The sequence below is a fragment of the Labrus mixtus genome, chromosome 19 (genome assembly GCF_963584025.1).
Source record: "Labrus mixtus chromosome 19, fLabMix1.1, whole genome shotgun sequence".
Classification (NCBI taxonomy): Eukaryota; Metazoa; Chordata; class Actinopteri; order Labriformes; family Labridae; genus Labrus; species Labrus mixtus.
In genome coordinates this window covers 3,253,359-3,275,127 of record NC_083630.1, presented here as the reverse complement: position 1 = coordinate 3,275,127, position 21,769 = coordinate 3,253,359, and the positions used below count along the sequence as shown (strand labels likewise).

At 44.0% G+C, this 21,769-nt stretch overlaps 1 protein-coding gene across 2 annotated transcripts in view; it reads left to right on the top strand.

Annotated features, from left to right (window-relative positions):
- adarb2 (adenosine deaminase RNA specific B2 (inactive)) overlaps positions 1-21,769 on the top strand; it is a 169,374-nt gene that overhangs the window by 103,155 nt on the left and 44,450 nt on the right. For both annotated transcript variants that reach the window (XM_061063934.1, XM_061063935.1), the window contains exons 2-3: positions 11,911-11,997; positions 12,741-13,678. In XM_061063934.1, coding sequence (XP_060919917.1) covers positions 11,911-11,997; positions 12,741-13,678 — 1,025 coding nt within the window. The remainder of the gene's footprint in view (positions 1-11,910; positions 11,998-12,740; positions 13,679-21,769) is intronic.

The following is a 21,769-nucleotide window of genomic DNA, read 5'->3' as shown; positions in this document are numbered from 1 at the left end:
AAATCCGCCACTTATCATGGAGAGATCCCGATCTGTGTAGGACCTAAAATACATAAAAGTCATGCTTGTTTGCTTTTAATTGCTGAAAGATATTCAGGGGAGACGACATATAGGATTCATGTTGATCATTTGTCTTCCTGTTGTATTTATGAGGTCATGATGCTTGAGTGTATACTCACTCCTCTATTTACTCCCTTTGTTTCCTTATTTTACGTCTAAATCTCTAATAGATGGAAGTTTAGCGTAAGGTAGCAGATGCCTGTCCGAGCGCCCTGTGCAGAAATGAAAACATCTTCAACTTAGGCGCAGCGCACCGTGGCGTCCAACAGGAGGGAAGATCAGGTCGTAACAAACGGTGTCTTGCTTTCCTGAGCTCAAGTTAGAGACCGCGGCATCACAGAGAGAGCGTGTGTCGTTCTCGTGAAGCGGTCGTGACAGAGCTGCAGCTCCTGGACGAGCCTAAACCTTCCCACATCACGTCGTGCCCCGAGGATCTCATGAACACACACCTTCTTCTTCGCTGCTCGTCTCCTCCTCCGCAGCAGGAGAAGGATCAGAGCTTTCTATCGAATAGTGGACAGATACATTTTGCTGTGGCAGAAGCTACTTTCCCGAGCTGTTTTACTGACAATTGTTTTGGTCACCCAGCAACCGCAGCGAGCGCAGCACACACTGCATCCTATCTGAAAGGCCCTGAAGGCGGCAATAGACCATCAACTCCCATTTTTCAAAGTAAAGTTCCTGTTGTTGTTAATGGCCGCTAGTTGAGAACCACTGTTCTCAAGCAGTTCTGTCACTTTTTAGATCAAGTTAGTGTTTAACCTTAAAAAAAAAAGAAATATATACATATATATATATATATATATTGAATGTCATCTTTCAGTGTCTTTTTTTTGCACCAAGTGACATTTTTTGAGGGTTTTTTGAGCTCGAGCTGATGTGAGCCGTGTTTGTTGGCGATGTGGTCGACCAGGCAGAGCCTCGGTGTGATCATAACCCCCCGCTATCTGACAATCCACCGGCGTCATACCCTCTGAGCAGGCTCCTCAGTGACACTGGACCATGTCAGGTCCTCTCTCAGGAGCCAGAGTAAAGTCTGTCAAAATGAAAATGTAAAAATGAGACCGAAAGTGGAATCAAACTTCTCCCCTTCACCAAAATATGATTCACCACTTATTCAACAGAAGAATACATAGTAAACGTGTAGAAAACCATAAATGTAATATCCCATTATATGAAGATTCATGTTTACAAATGGCTGTAATAAAAAATCACGACTTAAAATCACATTAAGTCTTATTCAAAATCCACTTCCCCACTTTTCTAACTCTAACATGTGTCTCTAGTCTGTCTTCAAATTCCCCCAATGATGAGAAAAGTCCATCCTCTCCATCTTTTGCCTGCTCCACTTTTCAGAAAATGTGAGCTCAAACAGGCCGTTTGGAGATTTTCCCTTCATGACATCACAAAGGGCAGTAACCCCTCCCCCAGGTGGGTGACACTCCCACAGCTAGGTGTTTGTTCTGCCCTCTGAGTCTGCCTTCTTACTGTAAACAATAGGACATGGAGAGAGAAAGCCCGAGACACGCAAGCCCTTCCAGAGAGGGGGCGTGGTCAAACACAGCTCATTTACATATTTAAAGGTACAGACACAGAAACAGTCTGTTCTGAGCAGGACTGAAATAGAGGAGTTTATAGACATGATCAAATACAGGATCAGAGTGGACTTAGAACAAGAAACCTCACACACATGTTTTGGGAGCTCAGAGTCTTATTTACGCTGGATGAAGAGGAGGAGGATATGTCACCTTTAAGTCCATCACATTTTCACTTCATGAACTTGTAGATGTAGAAAACCTGTCGTTCTTAATCTTGTTGCAAAGTTTCTTTGTATTTCAGTTTTACAGGAGAGATAAAGTAAAGAACACTGCGGCTCTTTAACCGTCTCTGAGGATATGGATGGAGCTGCTTGATTACATCTTGGCACAATAAGTGTCGCCTGATTAACAAACTTACAATAACAAATGTTTTTGGCTTCTTTACAGTGGAACCAAAACTAAAGTTCACTGTAATCAAGCTTTCTTAAGTATGCAGCTCCCTACAGAGACAGAGAGAAGAAACTTCACAAAGCTTTACTTTATCTGCAGAGCGAAGGTCATCACGTGTTTCACACTTCAACACTTTGACTTATTTATCTTTAAATGCAACTTCAAAGGTGTCAACAGATGCACGATTTGACATGAGAGGAAGAGGGTGGTAGATCTGATCTTTGGCTTCGACTAATCAGGAAAGTTAGCATAGACGGTAGGGTTGTTACCACTCTCGAGTCTGCAAAACAACCAGTTGCCAGTTAGCTTAGCCTGGCTGCACATAGACTCTTTTAGGCCTGGTTTGCCCCCCCCCCCCAAATGATTGGGGGACATGGCCCAATGCGAGGCTAGTCGCAGCTGATTAATCGTCTAAATAATCCATATATGTGAGGTGTCTATGGGTTATTTTGTTGCTCCTGATCATATCAGAGCTGAAAATGTAAACATACTGACTGATCTCATCAAGCTTGCACAACACGATCGATCAAATTTGATATAATTACATTTCAAGAAAATGTTCTAAACTTCCCAAGTAGTCCGTCAGATGATAGGCCTGCAAGCTGAACAGCTGAACTGCCCCTTCAATGTGCAGTTAAAATGCATTATAGCAACAATTAAAGCTTCCTCCCATGAGGACAGTCCATACAAGTTTAGGAAGAGCAGTTGGAGCACATCAGAGGGAACATTTGGAAAAAGCTTCTCCATTAGATCAAATCAGTGAACAAAGGTGTGTTTTTTGTAAAAAGTCCAAAATGCATGTTTATACTCAGCAGTCAGAGCTTCCAGAAACTGTCCTGTCCAATCCTCTCGGGGCATCTTCAAACTTAAAGTACGATATAAGATTTGTTACAAGTGAATGAAAAGAGGAGAAAAATGTGAGATTAAGAAACAAACTGATGTTTGAGGTGGAATCAGTTTGAAGCCTCACAGGGAGTCACAGCTTTTAACAGGATTAAAAGAAAAAGCAATGAGAGCCAACCTCAGCGTCTGATGAGAGCAGAGAATCACAGCCGGCAAACAGGAAGTAAGAGATCTTTCTGAAGGCAATAACATGTAAATATGTTAAAAAATCTGTTTTCTAAACCTCCCACTTTACTAGTAGTAATAGTAGTAGTAGTAGTAGTAGTAGTAGTACGACTGATCTGTCCAAAATGCAGTATGTGAACAAATGTGAGATCTGCAGTATGTCATAAATACCCGGATGTTGTACTGATTCAGTATTTTTTATAGTCCGTATCTTTAGAAACACACACTCAACATGTAGTCTCGGGGTCTACAGTAGAAACTCTGTGTCCTTGGCCTTCATGTCCAGAGGAGTACATGTAAAGCAGATGGCCTCACTGCTGCTAATCAGGTGCTAAATATCCATCAATCTGTGCTCACACATCATCAGCTTCACTCTCTCTGTCCTCGTAGCAAACAGAGCCTCAGCATGTTGTGCTCACACATTCCCCTAACTGTGAAGGATCCTAACATCCATCCTGCATGTGCAGAAACTCTCTCACACCCACTCTGACAGGTGGGAGAGTCTGACGGGGTAATAATCGCTGGATGTTTGATGTGAGCGAGCTCTCCCAGCTGACAGTTTGTTTTTACACAACAGTCAATAAAATATCGAACTGAGCTTCAGAGAACATGAGACATCACATGTCTACCCACAGCGTAGACATGTTTGTGTGTGCAGAGAAATCCAGGGTAAACAGCACAGTTAGTGTAAGTCAGTGGCCTCTTTCCTCACATCTTAGTCCTGCACTCTGCAACAAGGAGTCATAAATGAGGAATAGGACGTCTGGTTCTGTAGCTCTGAGGCATCTTTATGATGCCCAACATCATATAAATGAACAGTTTGTATAGTTTTTTATATTCCTGACAAACCGTTTTACCGTGCCCACCTGTCAGACAGCACAGCTACGGCTACAGCTACAGGAACAATCAAAACATAAACTTAAAAAAAATAAATAAATCCCCCCGTACAGTGTGTGTCGATTGAGACATGAGCTAATCAGACTTATTTGTTTTTTTGAACCAGGCTGTAAACATGTTAATCTCTGCTGTAAAAACAGGCTTTTTAGAATGGGTGTGTATGTGACTTCCTGTGCTTCTGCAGCCAGCCTCTAGTGGACACTCAGGGAACTGCAGGATTTTACACTTCAGCATCGGCTTCATTTTTCATCACTGGATGTTGCTGCTTGGTTTTAGTCCAACATAATGTTTAAGTATCACATAATAACAAAAAACAAACGTATCTACCAACTCAGCTGTGGACCAACAACTCAAATATCGCACGAGGTACATTTTTATTATTCATTCAATCAACCTTTATATTCGAGAGATCATTGTGGGGCATCCCTCATTTACAACGACATCGAGTGGTTACAGCATCAATTAAAAGACAGACAACAAATCACTCAAAGAAACAGAAGACAGACAAGTACAAGACCACAAAAGTAAACTGGGGGGTTCTCTAAGAAGATCAGACAATAAAAAGAAATATTCAAAACGAGAGTAAGAAACAGCCTCAAATTAACTAAAATAATGAAGTTGAGTAGAATAAAACACTAAGTTAAAAAACAGAGGTTTGTGGATAATAAGAACACTTTTTAAAACAGAGAGAGAGCACAAGTAAGATCACAGACGGGCGTACATACATGTATGCACATTTACACAAGCACATACAGAATCTTTGAAAACGCTCGACTATAGAAGTTTTATTTTAGCATCTGTTTCAAAAGATTTACATTTTTTTTTCCAGTGGAGTTGGGTGGCTTCGATGAGAGGGGTGTAACAGCTGTTCTCTGTGTTAAAAAAGACTTCTCTGTGGGAATCCTTTCTGTAATGTTGTCAGACACTTAGAATCACAAGCTGAGCTGGAGAACTTCTGTGGAGAGACTTCTTTGATACGTTTGAAGCACGAGTCAGCAGAGATCACTTCACAGTCTTTATGACCTGTGTCATGGCCGCCGGCTGAAAAGAGTCTGCAGGAGCAATGCCCAAACTTTTTGTGCATTTCATATACGTCACTTGTACGCCAAAAATCGATCAAATCAGAGCCCAGGTTGAAGATGCAGGAAATGGGTGTTCACTTTCTTTGCTCAGAGATCAGATGTTTGATGTGAGAGGAAGATGTTTTGGAGAGCTTTGCAGAAACAATGCCGCCTCTCATGTAGTGACTCAGTGATTTTCATTCCGAGGCCTGCAGGAAGAAAGAGAGCGAGAGAGGGAGAGGGAGGGAGAGAGAGTCAATGATTTCCCCCAGCACCGGTTTCACTCGTGTCTCCTGTCGCTCATCTGACCCATCCGTTATGCTGAGCCAGGGGGAAATCTGATTGGGCTCATTACCTTCTCCTCAGAACTGATACAGGAAGTGAAGGATGGAGAGAGAGGGAGAGAGAGAGAGGGCTCATTGTGAATGGACACCATCAGCAGCGTTGTCACTACCAGAGTGTATGGCCCCCTGCCAGTGCTCTCCTATCTCACCTGGCTCTCCTGTGTGTGTGTGTGTGCGTGCGTGCGTGCGTGCGTGCGTGCGGAGGAAACAGATGAGCCTGTTGGTCTCTGCGTCCTGCTGCAGGGAAGCGGGGGTGAGCGGGTGGACAGAGAGACTATTGGCATGCATTGTCTCATCACTCGGCTGGCTGCTGAATAAGAAGGGATGGATGACAGATAGCGTGAAGGGCGTGTAAGGTAACTGTGTCCACATCAGCGGTGTACGTGTGGTGAACTCGGCAGCAGGAGGGACTTCTAGATTTAAAATGACCTTCCTAATGAAGCTCTGGTTTCCTGTCAGGGCTGTCTGAGGATGTGTTTTTACTGATGTGACACCACATGTGACACAAACAGTTTAAACCTCTTTATCAGAGCAGAAGACACCATGTGTGAGGTGTTTACTGAGAACACTGCACGTGGTCTCTGTGTGGACGATCCTTCAGGTGTGCTAACAGTCTGGCTGCCAGATGGACTTCCTAGAAAGCAGCTGACTGTGTTAGTAACAGCAGAGAGACTGTTTCAAAGCACTCCAGTCAGCTCTGAGCGGACGTATTTAGAGGCGGAGAGGGTGGACTCTTCTCGTCATTGGGGGGGTTTGTAGACACAATATAGGGACACATATTAATGTCTGATTAAAAGTTGAAAATGGCGCTGGCGTTGTCAGCTCTTGGTCTTTTAGTGAAAAGAGAAAAGAAGAGGCAGAGGAGACAAATAAGGAGAAACCGCACTAATGGGTGAAAGCATGGATACTACAGCGGCATGCTCAAGGGGCTTTACAGAACCTGAGAGGAGAGCTGGCGAGAAATGAAACCTCCCAACAGCCAGTCAGAGAGATCCCTCTCGTCGACCACCGACGGCAATTCAACATGTCGAATCGGCCGAAAAAAGGCTGAAAACTAGGGCGATGATCGGTCCAAGTGGTCATGAATTATTTGGAGAAAACAGACAAATCTATGTAAAGACTTTAAAGACCCCCGTAGAGCTGAAGTGGAACGATCCTCGTGCTCGACTACGACTTCCTCCGACGGACGAAGCTATTCAAAAAGTTCTCCCTGAAATAACGACCGTCGTGATTTGATACTAATGATTGTGAAAATAGAGACGAGGAGAACAATTATTTTAATTAGTTCTAATTAAATGTAACCTACTACCCAGTATGTGAAAAATCTCAGCACAGCCAAGCGTGCAATTAAGTCTACACGACAATAAACGCTAACAATGAATCAATAATTGCATCGCTGGAAACGGACCCTTTCTTTCAGATACATTCACCTTTAATTAGCATAACATTACATCATTATTAGCAGGACTTCCTAATTAAAGCTCTCACATTCCCAGCAGGTAATTGGTGTCATGGAGGTCTGCTGACTGGCACGATGTAGCTGTGAATACTTGAATCTGAAGAAACGAAGCAGTTGTGTTGTTGTTCTACAGACTTTTATTATCTGAGCAGTTTGACGTCCTCAGATGTTACACACTCATAAATCAGTCAAGTGAGTTTCATGAAGCTTTCAGACGGCGATCATCTCAGCTGACATTTGGAGGTTGACCTCTAAACTGCTCTGCTTACTGCCGCTCAGTCCTTTTAGGCAGAGTTATTGAACACACTATGATATTTTCACTTCCTGAGACATTTCAGATAAACTGGTGGTCCATTGAAAGTGAAAAGAATGGTTTCTGACGGTTTCTTTGAATTATACAAACCTGAAGGGCTCTACAGACAGAGACGCTCTATTCTGACTGTGAACTCATTCATTAAATAAAAACACTCTGAATGTCTATTCAGGCTTTTCTTCAGCTCACTGATGTGTCCAACACTCAGGATGGTGTGTAGAATTAGTTTCTTCTCGGCGTCGAATGAAAGAGAATATTTTACAAAAGCAAACATTAAATAAAGGTTATAAAATTTAGCTTTAAAAATAGTAAATCTGTTTAAAATGTGCAATAAGTTACAGGTAACATTTACATTTGTTCTAAGAACAAACCTTCTGTGATGTGTTTAGAAATTATCCTACAGTGTTTTTTTCCAAAGATGAAACCTCCGGTTCAAATTCCTGCAGTTCCTGGAGTGTCCACTAGAGGCTGGCTGCAGAAGCACAGGAAGTCACATACACACCCATTCTAAAAAGCCTGTTTTTACAACAGAGATTAACATGTTTACAGCCTGGTTCAAAAAAACAAATAGGTCTGATTAGCTCATGTCTCGATCGACACACACTGTACGGGGGGTGAATGTTTTGATGACCCATCAGTTTTGATTTGATGAAGGATAAGAGTTATTCACAATAAGGCGTGTAGCTGACCTGATTGACAGGTGGGCGCGGTGTAACGGTTTGTCAGGAGGTTTAAAACCCGCCTCAGCTCCAGCTCTCAGCCTGTCGTTAGGTTGACTGAAAGTTAGACTGAGACAGCATTTCCAGCATGGAGACCACCATCGATGGGACTCCAGCGCCCCCTGCAGAATCAGAATCAGAATCAGAATCAGAATCGGGTTTTATTGCAAAGTACATTTACACATACAAGGAATTTGACTTGGTGTATTGGTGCTAAACAATTAACAAGGAAATAAAGCAGAACTAGCAACAACTTACAAATACAAATAATACAGTATAAGAAGATATTACAATATATAAAATAGAATTTAAAAATGTAAAATATAAAAATAAAAAATAATTAAAACCGCAAGCGGTGATGAAGGGCCCTCGCACCCCTGTGCATGTCGGGGTGTGTTGCAACCGCGGGAGTGCAGCAGCAGCGGAACATGGCTAAGCAGCAGACCGTGCAGTCCAATTTGTGTAAAAGTCATACTATGGTATGCTGAAATAGGCAGCGTAATGAAGATCACAGAACATTTTGAGGTAGAGCAGTTCAGGATGGCACTGTCATGATAGCTATGAAATATGGAGCAAATTGAGCATTCTATATAGGATGTAGTACTTATTCCTTGCAGTAGGGGGCGCTATGGTTAAAGTTCACTATTGTTATGTCTATGTGTTCAGAGGCCAACCCTGATCATACCTGTGAAATTTCAATGAGTTCAGACAAAGTATCTGAGATGCAGTACCGCCTCTTTCCAGTGGGGGGTGGGGGCGCTATGTTAATGGAATAATTGTATTAGGTTAGATGTGATCAGGCCAGTACTAACATTGTTCATTTGAAATTAGGTGAAAATCTGACATTGTATATGGGAGGTAGTACTTATTCTTTGCAGTAGGGGGCACTATGGTTAAACTTTATTATTGTTTTGTCAATGTGTTCAGAGGCCAACTGAACACAGTAGGTTCAGAATTGTAGGTTCAACATGCTGTGGGGGCTGAATGTTTGAAATATTGTAGGGGGTACACATTGTAGGGCACTGAGCCATTAAGCCACACCCTCTCAGTTAAACGGTATAAGATGTTTGACTTTACTATCAGGATCATATGTATGAAGTTTGGGGACAGTATGACTATGTGAAAAAACTACTTCCTGTTTGATGGTGAGTGATGCATCCGTATGGCGACAGTGTTGGACGTAGGCGTTTGAGCTTGAAAGTGTTGTATGGCCAAGGTGTTAGCATGGTCCACACCAATTTTGACGGGAAAATGAGCTACCGTGTAGCAATGGCTAATGCTAACTGAGAAGCAGTAACTTCCTGTTGTCAACAGGTGGCGCTGTGACTAATCGAAAAATGTCAATCATGGATGTGTTCAGGTCAGGTCCTGTATCATGCATGAACACTAGATGGCAGAGAGATAAGCATTTACTTTTTTGGCAAGTTGCCAAAACGCTCTAAAAACTTAAAACGCACGCCACGGCCACGCCCTTTGACGAAATAACGTGCAGCACAAAACGAGATATGTTGAGCCTGTCTAGAACACACTGACACTGAGATTGCATCGATCGGATGAGCACCCTCGGACAAGTGTGTTCAAATAGGAAGGCTGAAATCTGCGATTTTGGGCCATTATCGTGAAATTCAACTTTAATTTGTGGACTTCCTGTCGGTTTTTTGAAATGCTGCAAGAGGATTTTTAGTCCGTCCCGAGAAGCTTAATATGCGTACCAATTTTCGTGAGTGTACGTGAAAAAACCCTTTATGGGGAGGCCATTTTGAAAATTTCAAGGGGGCGCCACTGAGCGATTTTGCAATTTTTTTTCACGAAACCACCAAAATATAAAATTTTGACCGTAGAAAGTTTGGTGAGTTTTCGGGCACGTTCAGGCCCTCAAAAGTGGCCGCAAAGAGGAGGAACAATAAAAAGAAGAATAATAATCGCTAGGGTTTCAAGAGGGTCCTCGCACGGTTCGTGCTCGGGCCCTGAAAATGTACAAAAGGTGTAATGTAGGAGCTGTGCAGTGGACTATGAGGAAAAATGTTAGTGTGTGTAACTACTCACAGAGTGCATGTAGGGAAGATACATTCAGGAACATCTCTTGAAGTATTGTAACAAACTCAATATCCTCAAAACTTGTACGACCTAAATTTGAAGTTAAGTCCAAAAGGAAAGCATCAGGTATCACATTTTTTCCTCTCTTCTTGGTACTACACATAAACCAGATCTATTAAATATCAAAGTGTTTGCTGAGTGTCAGAGGAGATCAAATGATCTTGTACTGTAGCATCGTGTGGTTTTACAGCTCATGACCTGTGTTTCTCTGCCCGCTGGGCCCTTTGACTCTGCACAACCTGATGGTTCAGACCTCTGGACATAACTGTATTATCACATGTACCTTACAGGCACATTACACCTTTCAGGCCCCGGTTGGACGGGTCAGACTCCGGTGATAATGACCTGTAATTAAGTAAACAGTCAGAAGCAGGACTAAGCAGAGACACTGTAGACAAACAGTCTCTGATTCACCTCTAATCGTGCTCCTTTGTAAACCCACACGGCAGCCATGTTGGTTCACTGTAAACGGGCCTTTAGGGGCTTTAAAAAACAATACAGACTGATTTGAATATGGTTGGGATAATGACCCTGTTGGCCAGGGGAGTCGTTCAGGGCCAAATTGCTGCTCGTGTTGGGCTTTGCTCTGTAATTAGGTCAGAATGTAAACGCTCGTATTGTGATGTTGGCCCGTCAGGTCCAGCTCAGCTCCAGCCTCTGTGTTAAGAGCGTATCCATGTGTGTGTGTGTGTGTGTGTGTGACTCATCGAGCCCCTCTAGAGCTGTGAAGAGCCGGGAGGGGGGCCGCGCTCATTCACAACCTCACACTCTTATCACAACATGTTTATAGCGCTGTGATCTGATGTAGCGTTTATGCAGCTCTCTGAGACGCCAAAGATCCAGGACTGAGGCCGCTCACGCTCGACCCCGGGCTCACCCTCTCACCTTCCTCACACCTACAAGAACACATTTTCCTCTTTCTCTCACTTCATCACCTCCTCCTCCTCCTGTCCACCTCCTGCTTCCTCTCTCTCTCTCTCTCTCTTATTGATCATTAGCTGATGTTGGGAAGAGAGAGGGGGTGTAATTAAGGAGCCAGACCGATCCGTCAATTCTGCTCAGCGCTGCGTGGAGGGTGCAGCAGAGCGGGCGATGGCTCTAATAGGGCCTCATACTGTAAACAACACGCACACCTGGACAGCAGCGGAACCTCAGGAGACACAGGAGAGAGAAAGTGTTGACAAGTTGAGAGAGAGAAAAGAAGTTCAACACCGTAGAGCGTGTTTGTGTCTAGGAAAGATTGTAATGTTTAAATCAAATCAAACAGAAAAGTTAAGTAACATACAGCACACACTTTAAACAGGTTATTTTTTAGGTATGTGCACATTTTGGGTCTTTTTATTCCTTTGTTTTAGAGATAGGACAGTGGGTAAGTCGGAGACCGGAGAGAGAGAGAGAGAAAGGAGCTACTGGTCGAACATGGACCTTAAGCCTCTGTACATGGGGCATGCACACTGACCGCCAGGCTACCAGGCTGGCGGTATGTTGTTTTCTCCATGATATTATTTAATTTTTTCATGGAACCCAATGGAAGTTATTTGATGACTGATGTCGCTAATGCATGAAGCCAACAAGCTAAAAAAGCCTTCAACTCACTTTTCATAAGCAGCAACCTCGCACAGATCTAACCAATTCTGTCTTTGACTTTAGATGAAGTCAGTTTCATACCTCCTCAGGTGTGCGTGTGTGTGTGTGTGTGTGTGTGTGTGTGTGTGTGTGTGTGTGTGTGTAAGTTTGTGTGCATGTAAACATGGTGGTGGGTTCACAGAGGGGGATCCTTGCGTGCATGCTCACATGTCCCTGTTGTGTTTACGCCAATCTGCGGCTTCAATCGATAAAACTATCAGAACATGTGTGCGTGTCTGCCCTCTTGTTGACTCTGCGTGTCTTTTGTCTCTCCTCAGAGAAAGTCAGTATGCTGTCAGCATTGATCGCTCCTTTCAAGTACATCAGCCCGGGGACCAGCAGCACAGAGGACGAGGACAGTTTAAGTAAGCTCCCCCCCCCCTCTCTCAGTCATTTTGGGGAAACTGACTATTTGATTATGTGCTTTTAAAAAGTGATCTGTCATAAAGAAGTCATTAGATATGTACATGCACGCCTCATCTGGAGCGGCTCCAGCCCACCACTGAATGTCAGCACTTGATCCCAGCCTCCCACTCCACCATTAACATTCTCGCTGCGAGATCTGAACGTCGTATTTTTGTTCATTTCCCATCAGAAATGCAATACGCCGCCACTTCCCCGTAACAAGGTTTGAAGAGCGTGTCGCAGCTGCTCAGACTTTGCTCTCACAGAGGAGAGAAGTGTGAAATAAAGCGCGGCTGCACACATTTTTATCCTTTCTTGGAATGATGTGATACCCACCCCCCATTACAAATAGGATTGATGCTTTGCATTGGCCACAGGGACCCGTGTTTCCCTCCGCACGGCTCAGATTCAGAACCAATTTGGAGGCAGATTACGGGATGATTTGGCAGATAACGCGGCCGTTTTTCAGGGATTTGTATTTGTATTTTAAAACACTTAAACATGGTGGAGCTGTGGTCTGAAGTGGGCTCAGGGAGATGATTGTAGATCTGTTCATTATCATTGCATTGTGTGTCGAGTGGCTCAGTCTGCTGTGTGAGATTTTGATTCAGTCTGATAAATGTGAGTCACACAGTAATGACTGCTTTCTTTCCTCTTGTTTCTCATCCCTTCATGTCCTTTCTGTTCCTGCTGTTTATTGCAGGTACGAGCAGCGCAGAGGTAAAGGAGAACCGTAACATCGGGAACTTAGAGGATCGCTCTGCTGAGTCTCTCTTCTGCTCCGACTCAGCGAGAGGCGGGAGCTCCGGTCTGAAGAGGAAGCGGCCGCTGGAGGAGGACAAAAATGGCCACATGTGTCAGCTCCGCCGAATCTACAAGAAGCTGTCGTGGTCCGAGGCTCCGAAGAACGCGTTGGTGCAGCTGAACGAGCTGCGGCCCGGCCTGCAGTACCGCGTGGTGTCTCAGACCGGCCCGGTCCACGCCCCCGTCTTCTCCATCGCCGTGGAGGTCAACGGGCTGACCTTCGAGGGAATCGGTCCCACAAAGAAGAAGGCCAAGATGAGGGCCGCAGAGTTCGCACTCAAGTCCTTCATCCAGTTCCCCAACGCCCCTCAGGCCCACCTGGCGATGGGGAACATCTCAAACCCCTCAGCAGACTTCACCTCGGACCAGGCCGACTTCCCCGACACGCTCTTTAAAGAGTTTGAGTCGTCGCCGTGCTCAGACGGTTTCTCGCTCTGCGGCTCGGCTGCGGAGAGCGAGCTGCTGTCCAGTGAGCTGCTGAGACACGGGCGGCTGCTCCGTCACACTCTGGACCTGATGGTGCAGGCTCAGCAGAGACTGGGGGGGATCGTTCCAGAGCCAGAGGCCCCTAAGAGCCCCGTGGCTTTGTTGAATGAGCTCCGGCCGGGCCTGCGGTACGCCTGCCTGTCGGAGCGAGCTGAGGGCCGGCGGCTGCGTAGTTTTGTGATGGCGGTGCGCGTGGACGGGCGGATATTCGAGGGCAGCGGTCGCAGCAAGAAGCTGGCAAAGAACCAGGCGGCCCAGTGCGCTCTGCAGGCCCTGTTCAATATCAGGACAGCCCCCGAGGGCCCGACAGGCCTCAAAGCCAGCAGGAAGAGCTGTCCTCATTTACCCCAGGTGAGCACACACACACACACACACACACTCAGCGCCTGTCTGCTGCTGAGCTTCTTTGGCAGCTCCTTCACTTCCTACAGGGGCCTGTAATGACCAAAACAGCAGGCGTGCAGCGAGAAGCCAAACACCTCCCAACAAGTAATTAAGGAGGAGAGGAGATAGGAGGTAAAAAGAGCGAGGACGGATTGAGAAACAGTGGCAGTGCTGATAAAGATATGTGTGAGCAGGCTGGCATTTTAAATGTGTCAGAGTCTTCTGCATCCAGTAAAAAAAAAAAAAAAACAGGAAATCTTCTGTGTGTTTGCACGTGATAGTTGGTGCGTTTGTGTGTCTTCTGCAAAGCTGGAGTCTGGAGTAAACAGTGTGTGTGTTTGTTGTTCTCTTTAAATAGGAAAGCATGTAAATGAAGCTAATTATTGTCCTTGTGCCTCTGACACAAAAGAAATCTGCATCACCGCCCCAAAATTAGTTTTTTTTTTTGGGGTGTTTGCAGAGCTGTAATTGGGAGAGTTTTGTAATTTTGCAGGATCTCCTGTTTCCTCATGTGTGGCATCACTGTGTCTACAAACATTAATTCAATCTGTGGCCCAAAGGAGATAGAAAAGCAAAGAGCAAATCGACAAACAAACCAGCGAGCACAATCCTGTGCTCATTTACCCAAATATGTAAATGGCAATCAGAACGAGGAAACAAGTTTTGGAGAAACTTCAGAAAATTGGAGCCTAAAGACATGCAAGCTGGATCTGCTGCACTTGTTGACAGCCATTTAAAACTTCATTTCAGGAGACAAATTTTAATCTAAAGTCAAACTGCCCTGAGTCGATAGTCACACTGATTTTTAGTTGTTATGCCGCTGCATCAGCCCGGGATAGAGAGAATAAGTTTTCTGTCTCTCTATAGGAACACTTATTCATACATGAATATTTAACACAAAGCTCCACATGGACTCAAGGGTGAAAAGTCAAAGGTCTCTGTGATGGCCCCTTTGTGTCTTTATATAAAATAGTTGTAGCTGTAACATCGACTGTAAACTAAACATTTGGCTCCATTCATGAGATCTCAGAATTATAAAAACCGAGGTTGTGGACCCAGAATTCTCCATATATCGATCACAGCAAAGTTCCACACACTCCGTGTGCGCTGCTTTTGTTCAGAGCGACGGTTTTACTCCATCGGACGCCGTGCGCCCTGCCCCACTTGTGTATTGTGTTTTATTTGGAAATTGACCCGACGCTCTGTGCGTTCCCCTGTCTGACTTCCTGTCTGGGTTGATCTACGATGTTTAACACGCTTGTAGTGAGTTAAACTCGTGTTTGAAAAGAGAAAACAGGCGCTGCTTTAGCTGCTTTATAAAAGGATAAAAGGTCGTTAGAGGTAGTCGGTTTTGACGTCCTGAATTGAGAAAAACTTTGAACGGCTCATTTCACTTCAAAATAAAATCATGGATGGCTCACCTAACGAGTCATAAGTGATATAATATCCACCTGGTGACTTCGAACATGTCACCTTTTTACCATTCCCTTCAGCTGATTTTATTAACTTATCGATCTGGAGTGAGTTCACATATCTTTGGTTAAGTTGATTGATTGGACTTTATTGTCAAACAATCTGACATTTTTCTCACATCACAGCGGCTCCATTTGCGACATAAAATTTAAAGACTAGAAACAAAGATTCAAACATTTGACACGACATTTGAACATTAACATCAGTTCCTGTCTTTTCAAAATAAAAGCAGGTACTTTAATCCACATAGGAAGTAAAGCAAACTTAGCTTAAGACACTACAAATTACAAAATAAAAGCATACAACAAAAACAGTTTGGAAATACAAATGAGCGGAACTAAGACATGCTATTAAAAATGTGATTAATCAGGATTAACAATTGAAATTCAGCGATTAATCTGGATAATAATAAATAATTTAACAGCCCTGATGTTGAGTATACAAATATATCTCCCGTCCAGATTTATTGCCAGAACAAATTCATCATTTTAGACTGAAACATGAGGAATTGAAGAAAGCACACACTTGCTAATCTGTGGTAATATTTTAATATATTAACATAGAGAACGGTCATGTATCTAAGCTGCTCGGGGTGTTATTTAAAAAACATGTGAAGGTTAAATTTCCCCGTCAAGTCTGAATACAACACAAAGACCGTGCAGAGCCTCACTCTCTGGAATGTGAAAAAAAAATTAAGCCGTACACACATCCAAAGTGTCCTTTCTCTGAAGTCTTTCCTTGAAGTCGTCAGTCGATACACACACACACACACACACACACACACACACACTCTGTGCTCCTCTTCGTCCTGTTGGCTGTGTGTCGTATTAACAGTCTTCTCCAGCCTTGAGGAAATAAACTGGCGCTGGTGTCCTTCCCCAGAGCTCGACATCAACCCGACAAACCTGCACATGTTTGCCTGCAAGAAACTTTCTCTTTTTCTCTGCGCTGCCACGCTGTCTAAAAGGATTTTAAGAGGATTTACTGCACTCGTTTAGTTCCAGAAAGCACTCGCTTGTGGAATTTCTTGAAAGTCAGCCGTGATGTCTGCCAGCCTCGAGAGGCGTTTTATTTCCACTGGGAAAGGACAAAAGCACCACGAGTGAGCAAATAAACATGTGACCAGGAGAAGTGTTACATGTCAGAGCTGTAATGATAACGCAGCTCACACACACACACACACACACACACACACACACACACACACACACACACACACACACACACACACACACACACACACACACGCTTTGATGTGAGTCTGTCCTCCTGCCAGGCTCTGATTGCATGCTCTCTGTTTGACTACACTGCAGATGTGAGGTGTGATGTTTTGGGGGGGGGGGGGGTTGTCAGCTGTAAACTGCAGACGTTGTGGTGGTATGCCAAGTTTTGGGCGCCATCTCTGTCACTAATATTTTCCCAGAATTCCCTCTGGCTGCACCTGTTGCAGGATAAAGCTTCTGGAGAAGATCTTAAAATGATATGAAAAGACAGAAATCATCAAGATGTTCTGAAACATTTCACATAAATAAGTACACAACATCAACAAGAGCTTTTCAGCTTTTCAACATGATTCATTCTGACAGAAACAAACCTTTTGAATCAAACTTTTACAAATGCAAACTATGAGTTTGGGTTTATTCTTACAGGCCGCCGGTTTTTATCTTTAGCTACAAAAAAGAAAAACAGCTTGCTTGTTACTTTCCATATAAACAGTTATCAAAGATCTCCTTTCTCTCCTCTTAGTCTTCAAACAGAGGTCGTCTTTAATCAGACATTCATTTGCATCATGTTCTTTATTTCAAGTTTTCAGGCTGGAGTTATATTTTGGGGCTTTTGCCTTTACTGGACAGAACAGCTGAAGAGACACAGGAAACACCAGGCGGAGAGAGAGGGGGAGAACATGCAGCAAAGTGTTGTGGTTCGGATTCAAACCCATGGCTGCTGTGGTCAGGAGGTACAGCCTCTGTACATGGGGCGCGCAACTTAACCACGAGGCTATCTGGCGGCACCCAGGCTGTTTTTTTTGGTGTCACTATCACACAACTTGACCTCTGTGTTTGGTTTGCTGTGGCGGAAACTTTTGGATTTCAGTCGATCCTTCATCTCACCTTTCAAACAATCGTGCAGTCAAAGTGGCAGTGCAGAGCTCTTCTGTTGCACCAAGAAATCAAGGAAGCAGTCGCTCACTTGGAAAGCGATTTTTTTTTTTTTTTATGTTATTTTTAATTTGAGTCATTTCACAAAGAGAGAAAATCAGAGGATGAGATTCAATATGTACTCCACTCCAGCCCCATATGCAGCTTGGACAGAACTCACTCAAACTAAAACACAATCTTGTTTTTTTCTGTTCAGAGTTTTAAAATCAGTCTGGATACAATCTGGGTATGCATAAAAATATATCCATGCTGGCACTCTTAAGAAGTAATATTGCTGCTATTTTCGTAGACAAACTTAATCCAACCAAATGTTTTGAAAAAGTTTTGAGTTGTTCTTACCATCCTGTACTCATGGAGATCTGGTTTTTATACTAAAACTTCCTTACACAGAAGGCAGAGGGTCATTCTGGCTTTAATACTGGACCTCTGGATCGATGGGTTCCCTTTATTACAGACCTAGAGGCTGAAGCAGCAGTTATGAATACAGGGTCAGAAGTGGAGCTCAGGGTTTGGACACAGTGCTACGTGGTTCTGGTGAGGAGCTGTGAGGATGCACAGAAGAAGAAGAAACGTTAAACACTCCATTGTTAAGATGGGAAACGTGAGGAGACGAGAGGACGGTCGGATGGAGATTAAAATACGAGGAAGAGGAGAAGCGTTAATCCGTCAGGCAGCTCCAGAATCTATCCCATCCACGATGAAATATTTAAAGCAACAGGACCTGTAAGCTTCCTCACACACATACTAAAGACAAACACAGCGAACGCGACACGACAAGCATACCAGTTCACATCCACACATGCAACAGACTCTTTCCTGCAGCCTCCTACTACGTCCAGTCCACGTGCATTGACTTCAACAATCACACCAGAAACGAAGCATTATCTGACTACACTGTTTGACATTAAAGAGCTGTTTGTCTTCCAGACAGGTCTTTAATTTTTCATTTAACCTTTATTTATCCAGGGAAATCAAAGGAGAGGGCGTTCTGCAGAGACGTGCTGCTTTTCATTAACTTCACTCTTCTCACTCATAGCGGAGAGGCGCTCTGTCAGATCACTGTCATCTACATCTAGCAGCCTCCTGAGTGATGCTCAACAGCACCTTCAGTCGTAGTTCAAGTCAGAAGGTCAGTGTTGCAGCCTCGATCGCCCAGCCTGTTCAGTAAGAGAGGCACACAGATGACTGGGTGAATCCTGAGGACACTCGGCTGCATCTCCATGAAGACTTCAACTTATGAGAAATGAAAATACACCACCACATGTCCAAAGTGTCCTTTGGCAAGACACTTAACCTTAAGTTGCTCCCACTGCTTCGTCAGCAGTGTGTGAATGTGTATGAATGGATGAGTTAATACTGATGATCTCTTTACACAGCAGCCTCTACCATCAGTGTGTGAATGTGTATGAATGGATGAGTTAATACTGATGGACTCTTTACACAGCAGCCTCTACCATCAGTGTGTGAATGTGTATGAATGGATGAGTTAATACTGATGGACTCTTTACTCAGCAGTCTCTACCATCAGTGTGTGAATGTGTATGAATGGATGAGTTAATACTGATGGACTCTTTACTCAGCAGCCTCTACCATCAGTGTGTGAATGTGTATGAATGGATGAGTTAATACTGATGGACTCTTTACACAGCAGCCTCTACCATCAGTGTGTGAATGTGTATGAATGGATGAGTTAATACTGATGGACTCTTTACTCAGCAGCCTCTACCATCAGTGTGTGAATGTGTATGAATGGATGAGTTAATACTGATGGACTCTTTACACAGCAGCCTCTACCATCAGTGTGTGAATGTGTAGGTGTGACCTGCAGTGTTAAAGCACTTTGAGTAGTCATTTACCATTCGATGCATGTCATCCTCTGCTCTGTCCTCCTTATATTTCCTCTCTCTCTTCAGTTTTCCTCTCTAATAATGCCCCCAAAAAATAACCTAAAAAAGCAACAATTATTCATTGCTGAAAATCTGATTTTTCAGGAGACAAGCTGCATAAAATCCTGTTTCAATGGCAACCCAACATTTTGGATTTTATAAATAATTAATCACATTTATTACATCTATTTTACTTAATACGTCTATTAACTAAAATAGATGTATGTGGTAGGTTACTTAGGGCGTTTTCACATTAGCCTCCCCTTTCCCCCGCTGGTCTGCGTTCACATCAGTAACATCGTTCTGTACCCGAGTACACTTGAGTATGTTCACAGTCCGATACAGCAGGGGGCAGTATGCACGTGGGTGTTTTGCAAATCTGTCAAAAAGCAGAAAGAAGAAGAAGTAACCATGGTAACCACTTGTGGGCTGAGTCCATTCTGCTAACTGTGGATGTTTTTGTTGTTTCTGAGACGCCAACCTCGACCTACACGACGGTTTTTGAAGCGACATGAGCCGTTTAGAATGACTTCAGACAGCCGTCCACTTCCTTGTTTGAGCACGGTTGCGTTCCCATGTCCTGTGGACTGTACTTCAGTACACATCAAGCGAAGTCCAGCACAGTACCCGAGTACGGTATGTTTGTGTTCACACTGATCAAATGAACCGGACTTTGGGGTCTAGCGCACTCGGACCCGGGTCCCAGGTCCCTAATGTGAAACTGCTCTTTAAGTATATATATGACTCTGCTCTGTGTTGTGAATGCAGCCCCTCATAACTCCTCACAGAACTCGTGGTTTGAGTCTTTCTTATTAATCAGTCAGCAGGAAGCTGTTCTTTAATCCCACCCTCAGCTCTCTACTTACCGGGAAATGTCTTTGGCCTATTAAATCCTGCACAGTGAAGTGAGAAAGTGCCCGAGTAATCCTGACACCTATTTCACCAAGTGGAATGATTACTCCTCTGTTCAGGCCTTGATTGGCCACTTAATCTCCGCTCGCCGTCACAAAGCAGCGCTGCGTCGCCAAGTCGACTAAGAGTGTGTGTGTGTGTGTGTGTGTGTGTGTGTGTGTGTGTGTGTGTGTGTGTGTGCGGCGAGGGAAGTGTCAGAGTCAGCAGGTTCACGTGAAAAGGACAGGACGGAGGTCAGCGGTCAGGACGCCGCGCTCTGCCACCTCGGATTAAACTCTGTTTGAAGAGGGAAACGTGGCGCTGCAGAGAGAATGAAAACGAGGGTTAATGGAGGAGAGAAAGCTGCGCGTTTGTCTCTCCGTTATTACAAACACAAAATTTTAATTCCTTTTTCACATCAGCAGAGACAAGAAGCGACTGTGTGTTTAGTCTTTTCTCCGTTCACGCTGATTTGATTTAGTTATCCCCCCTCAGATAGAGAGGATGCAGACTGGTCAAGTGCAGTCATTTTCCCGCCTCCGCTGCTGTAAATGAAATATGATTGGAGACACGTGAAGGTGACCCCTGTCAGCCTGCAGTGCCGCACACACAGATTGTTTTCTTTGTCTAATCTCTCCCACTTCTAATCCGTCTCAATATAAACAGCTGTGACAGGCTGATCATTAATTAATATTGCCACAACAAATTAGAGACAGCGATCGCCCAGCCGAGCTCGCCCCGAGAGAGAGAGAGAGAGAGGTGTGAAGAGCACATTAGAGAGCGGTTGATGAGCAGCTTCAAAGGCGTGCAGATAGTGGTACAGCCTCAGCATGGGGACAGTTACACACTCAGCGACACACTGTATTCACAGGATCAGCTGTGATTATCAGCAGAGGTGACGCTCTGCAAATAGTCTGATAAAACATCTGCATCCATCAACGTCCTCAAACAAAATCACGGCTCTGCTGCTCAGGGTTTGAAATAAATCTAGAGACGTGTCCACATGTTTGAGTCAAAACAGTTCCATCTTTTTCAAGGAGATAATTAAGGTTTGGGTTTGGTTCATCTGGGGATAAACTTTCACAGTTTGACGACTTAACCAGAGGTCGAGGACCCACATGCAGAACCAAAATTATTCATTTCAACAAAAGCCAAAATGTTCAAAATCCAACAAGGTCCCCAAGGTACAAGTCTAAACACAGGAAGAAAAAAACGACCACAAGAGTTCACAGAAAATCCTCATAAGGAGTCATGGAGAAGGTTTGAAGACAGAGCAACTCAGAAGGACAGGAATGTGGAGACTTAACACTCACTGGGGTCGTCAAACTGCAGGAAGTAGAACTAGACGTGAAACACAGGGGAAAGAACTACAAAATAAAACAGGAAACACTAACGACTAAACACAGGACAGACGGTAAAATACACTTAATCAATCAATCATTATTTGCCAATTCATAATTAATGTTGTCTCAGGACACTTTACATAAAGCAGGTAAAAGACCTTACCTGCTGTTTAAACTGCTAAATGATTCTGGGATCGTGCTTTGGTGTATGCTTCATTCTTGATGTACGGCATAACCGGCTCCTGCTCGAGTGTAATCAGACGTTTTAACTGTCAAAACAAAAAGTCGTCCAATCCAAGAATCTTT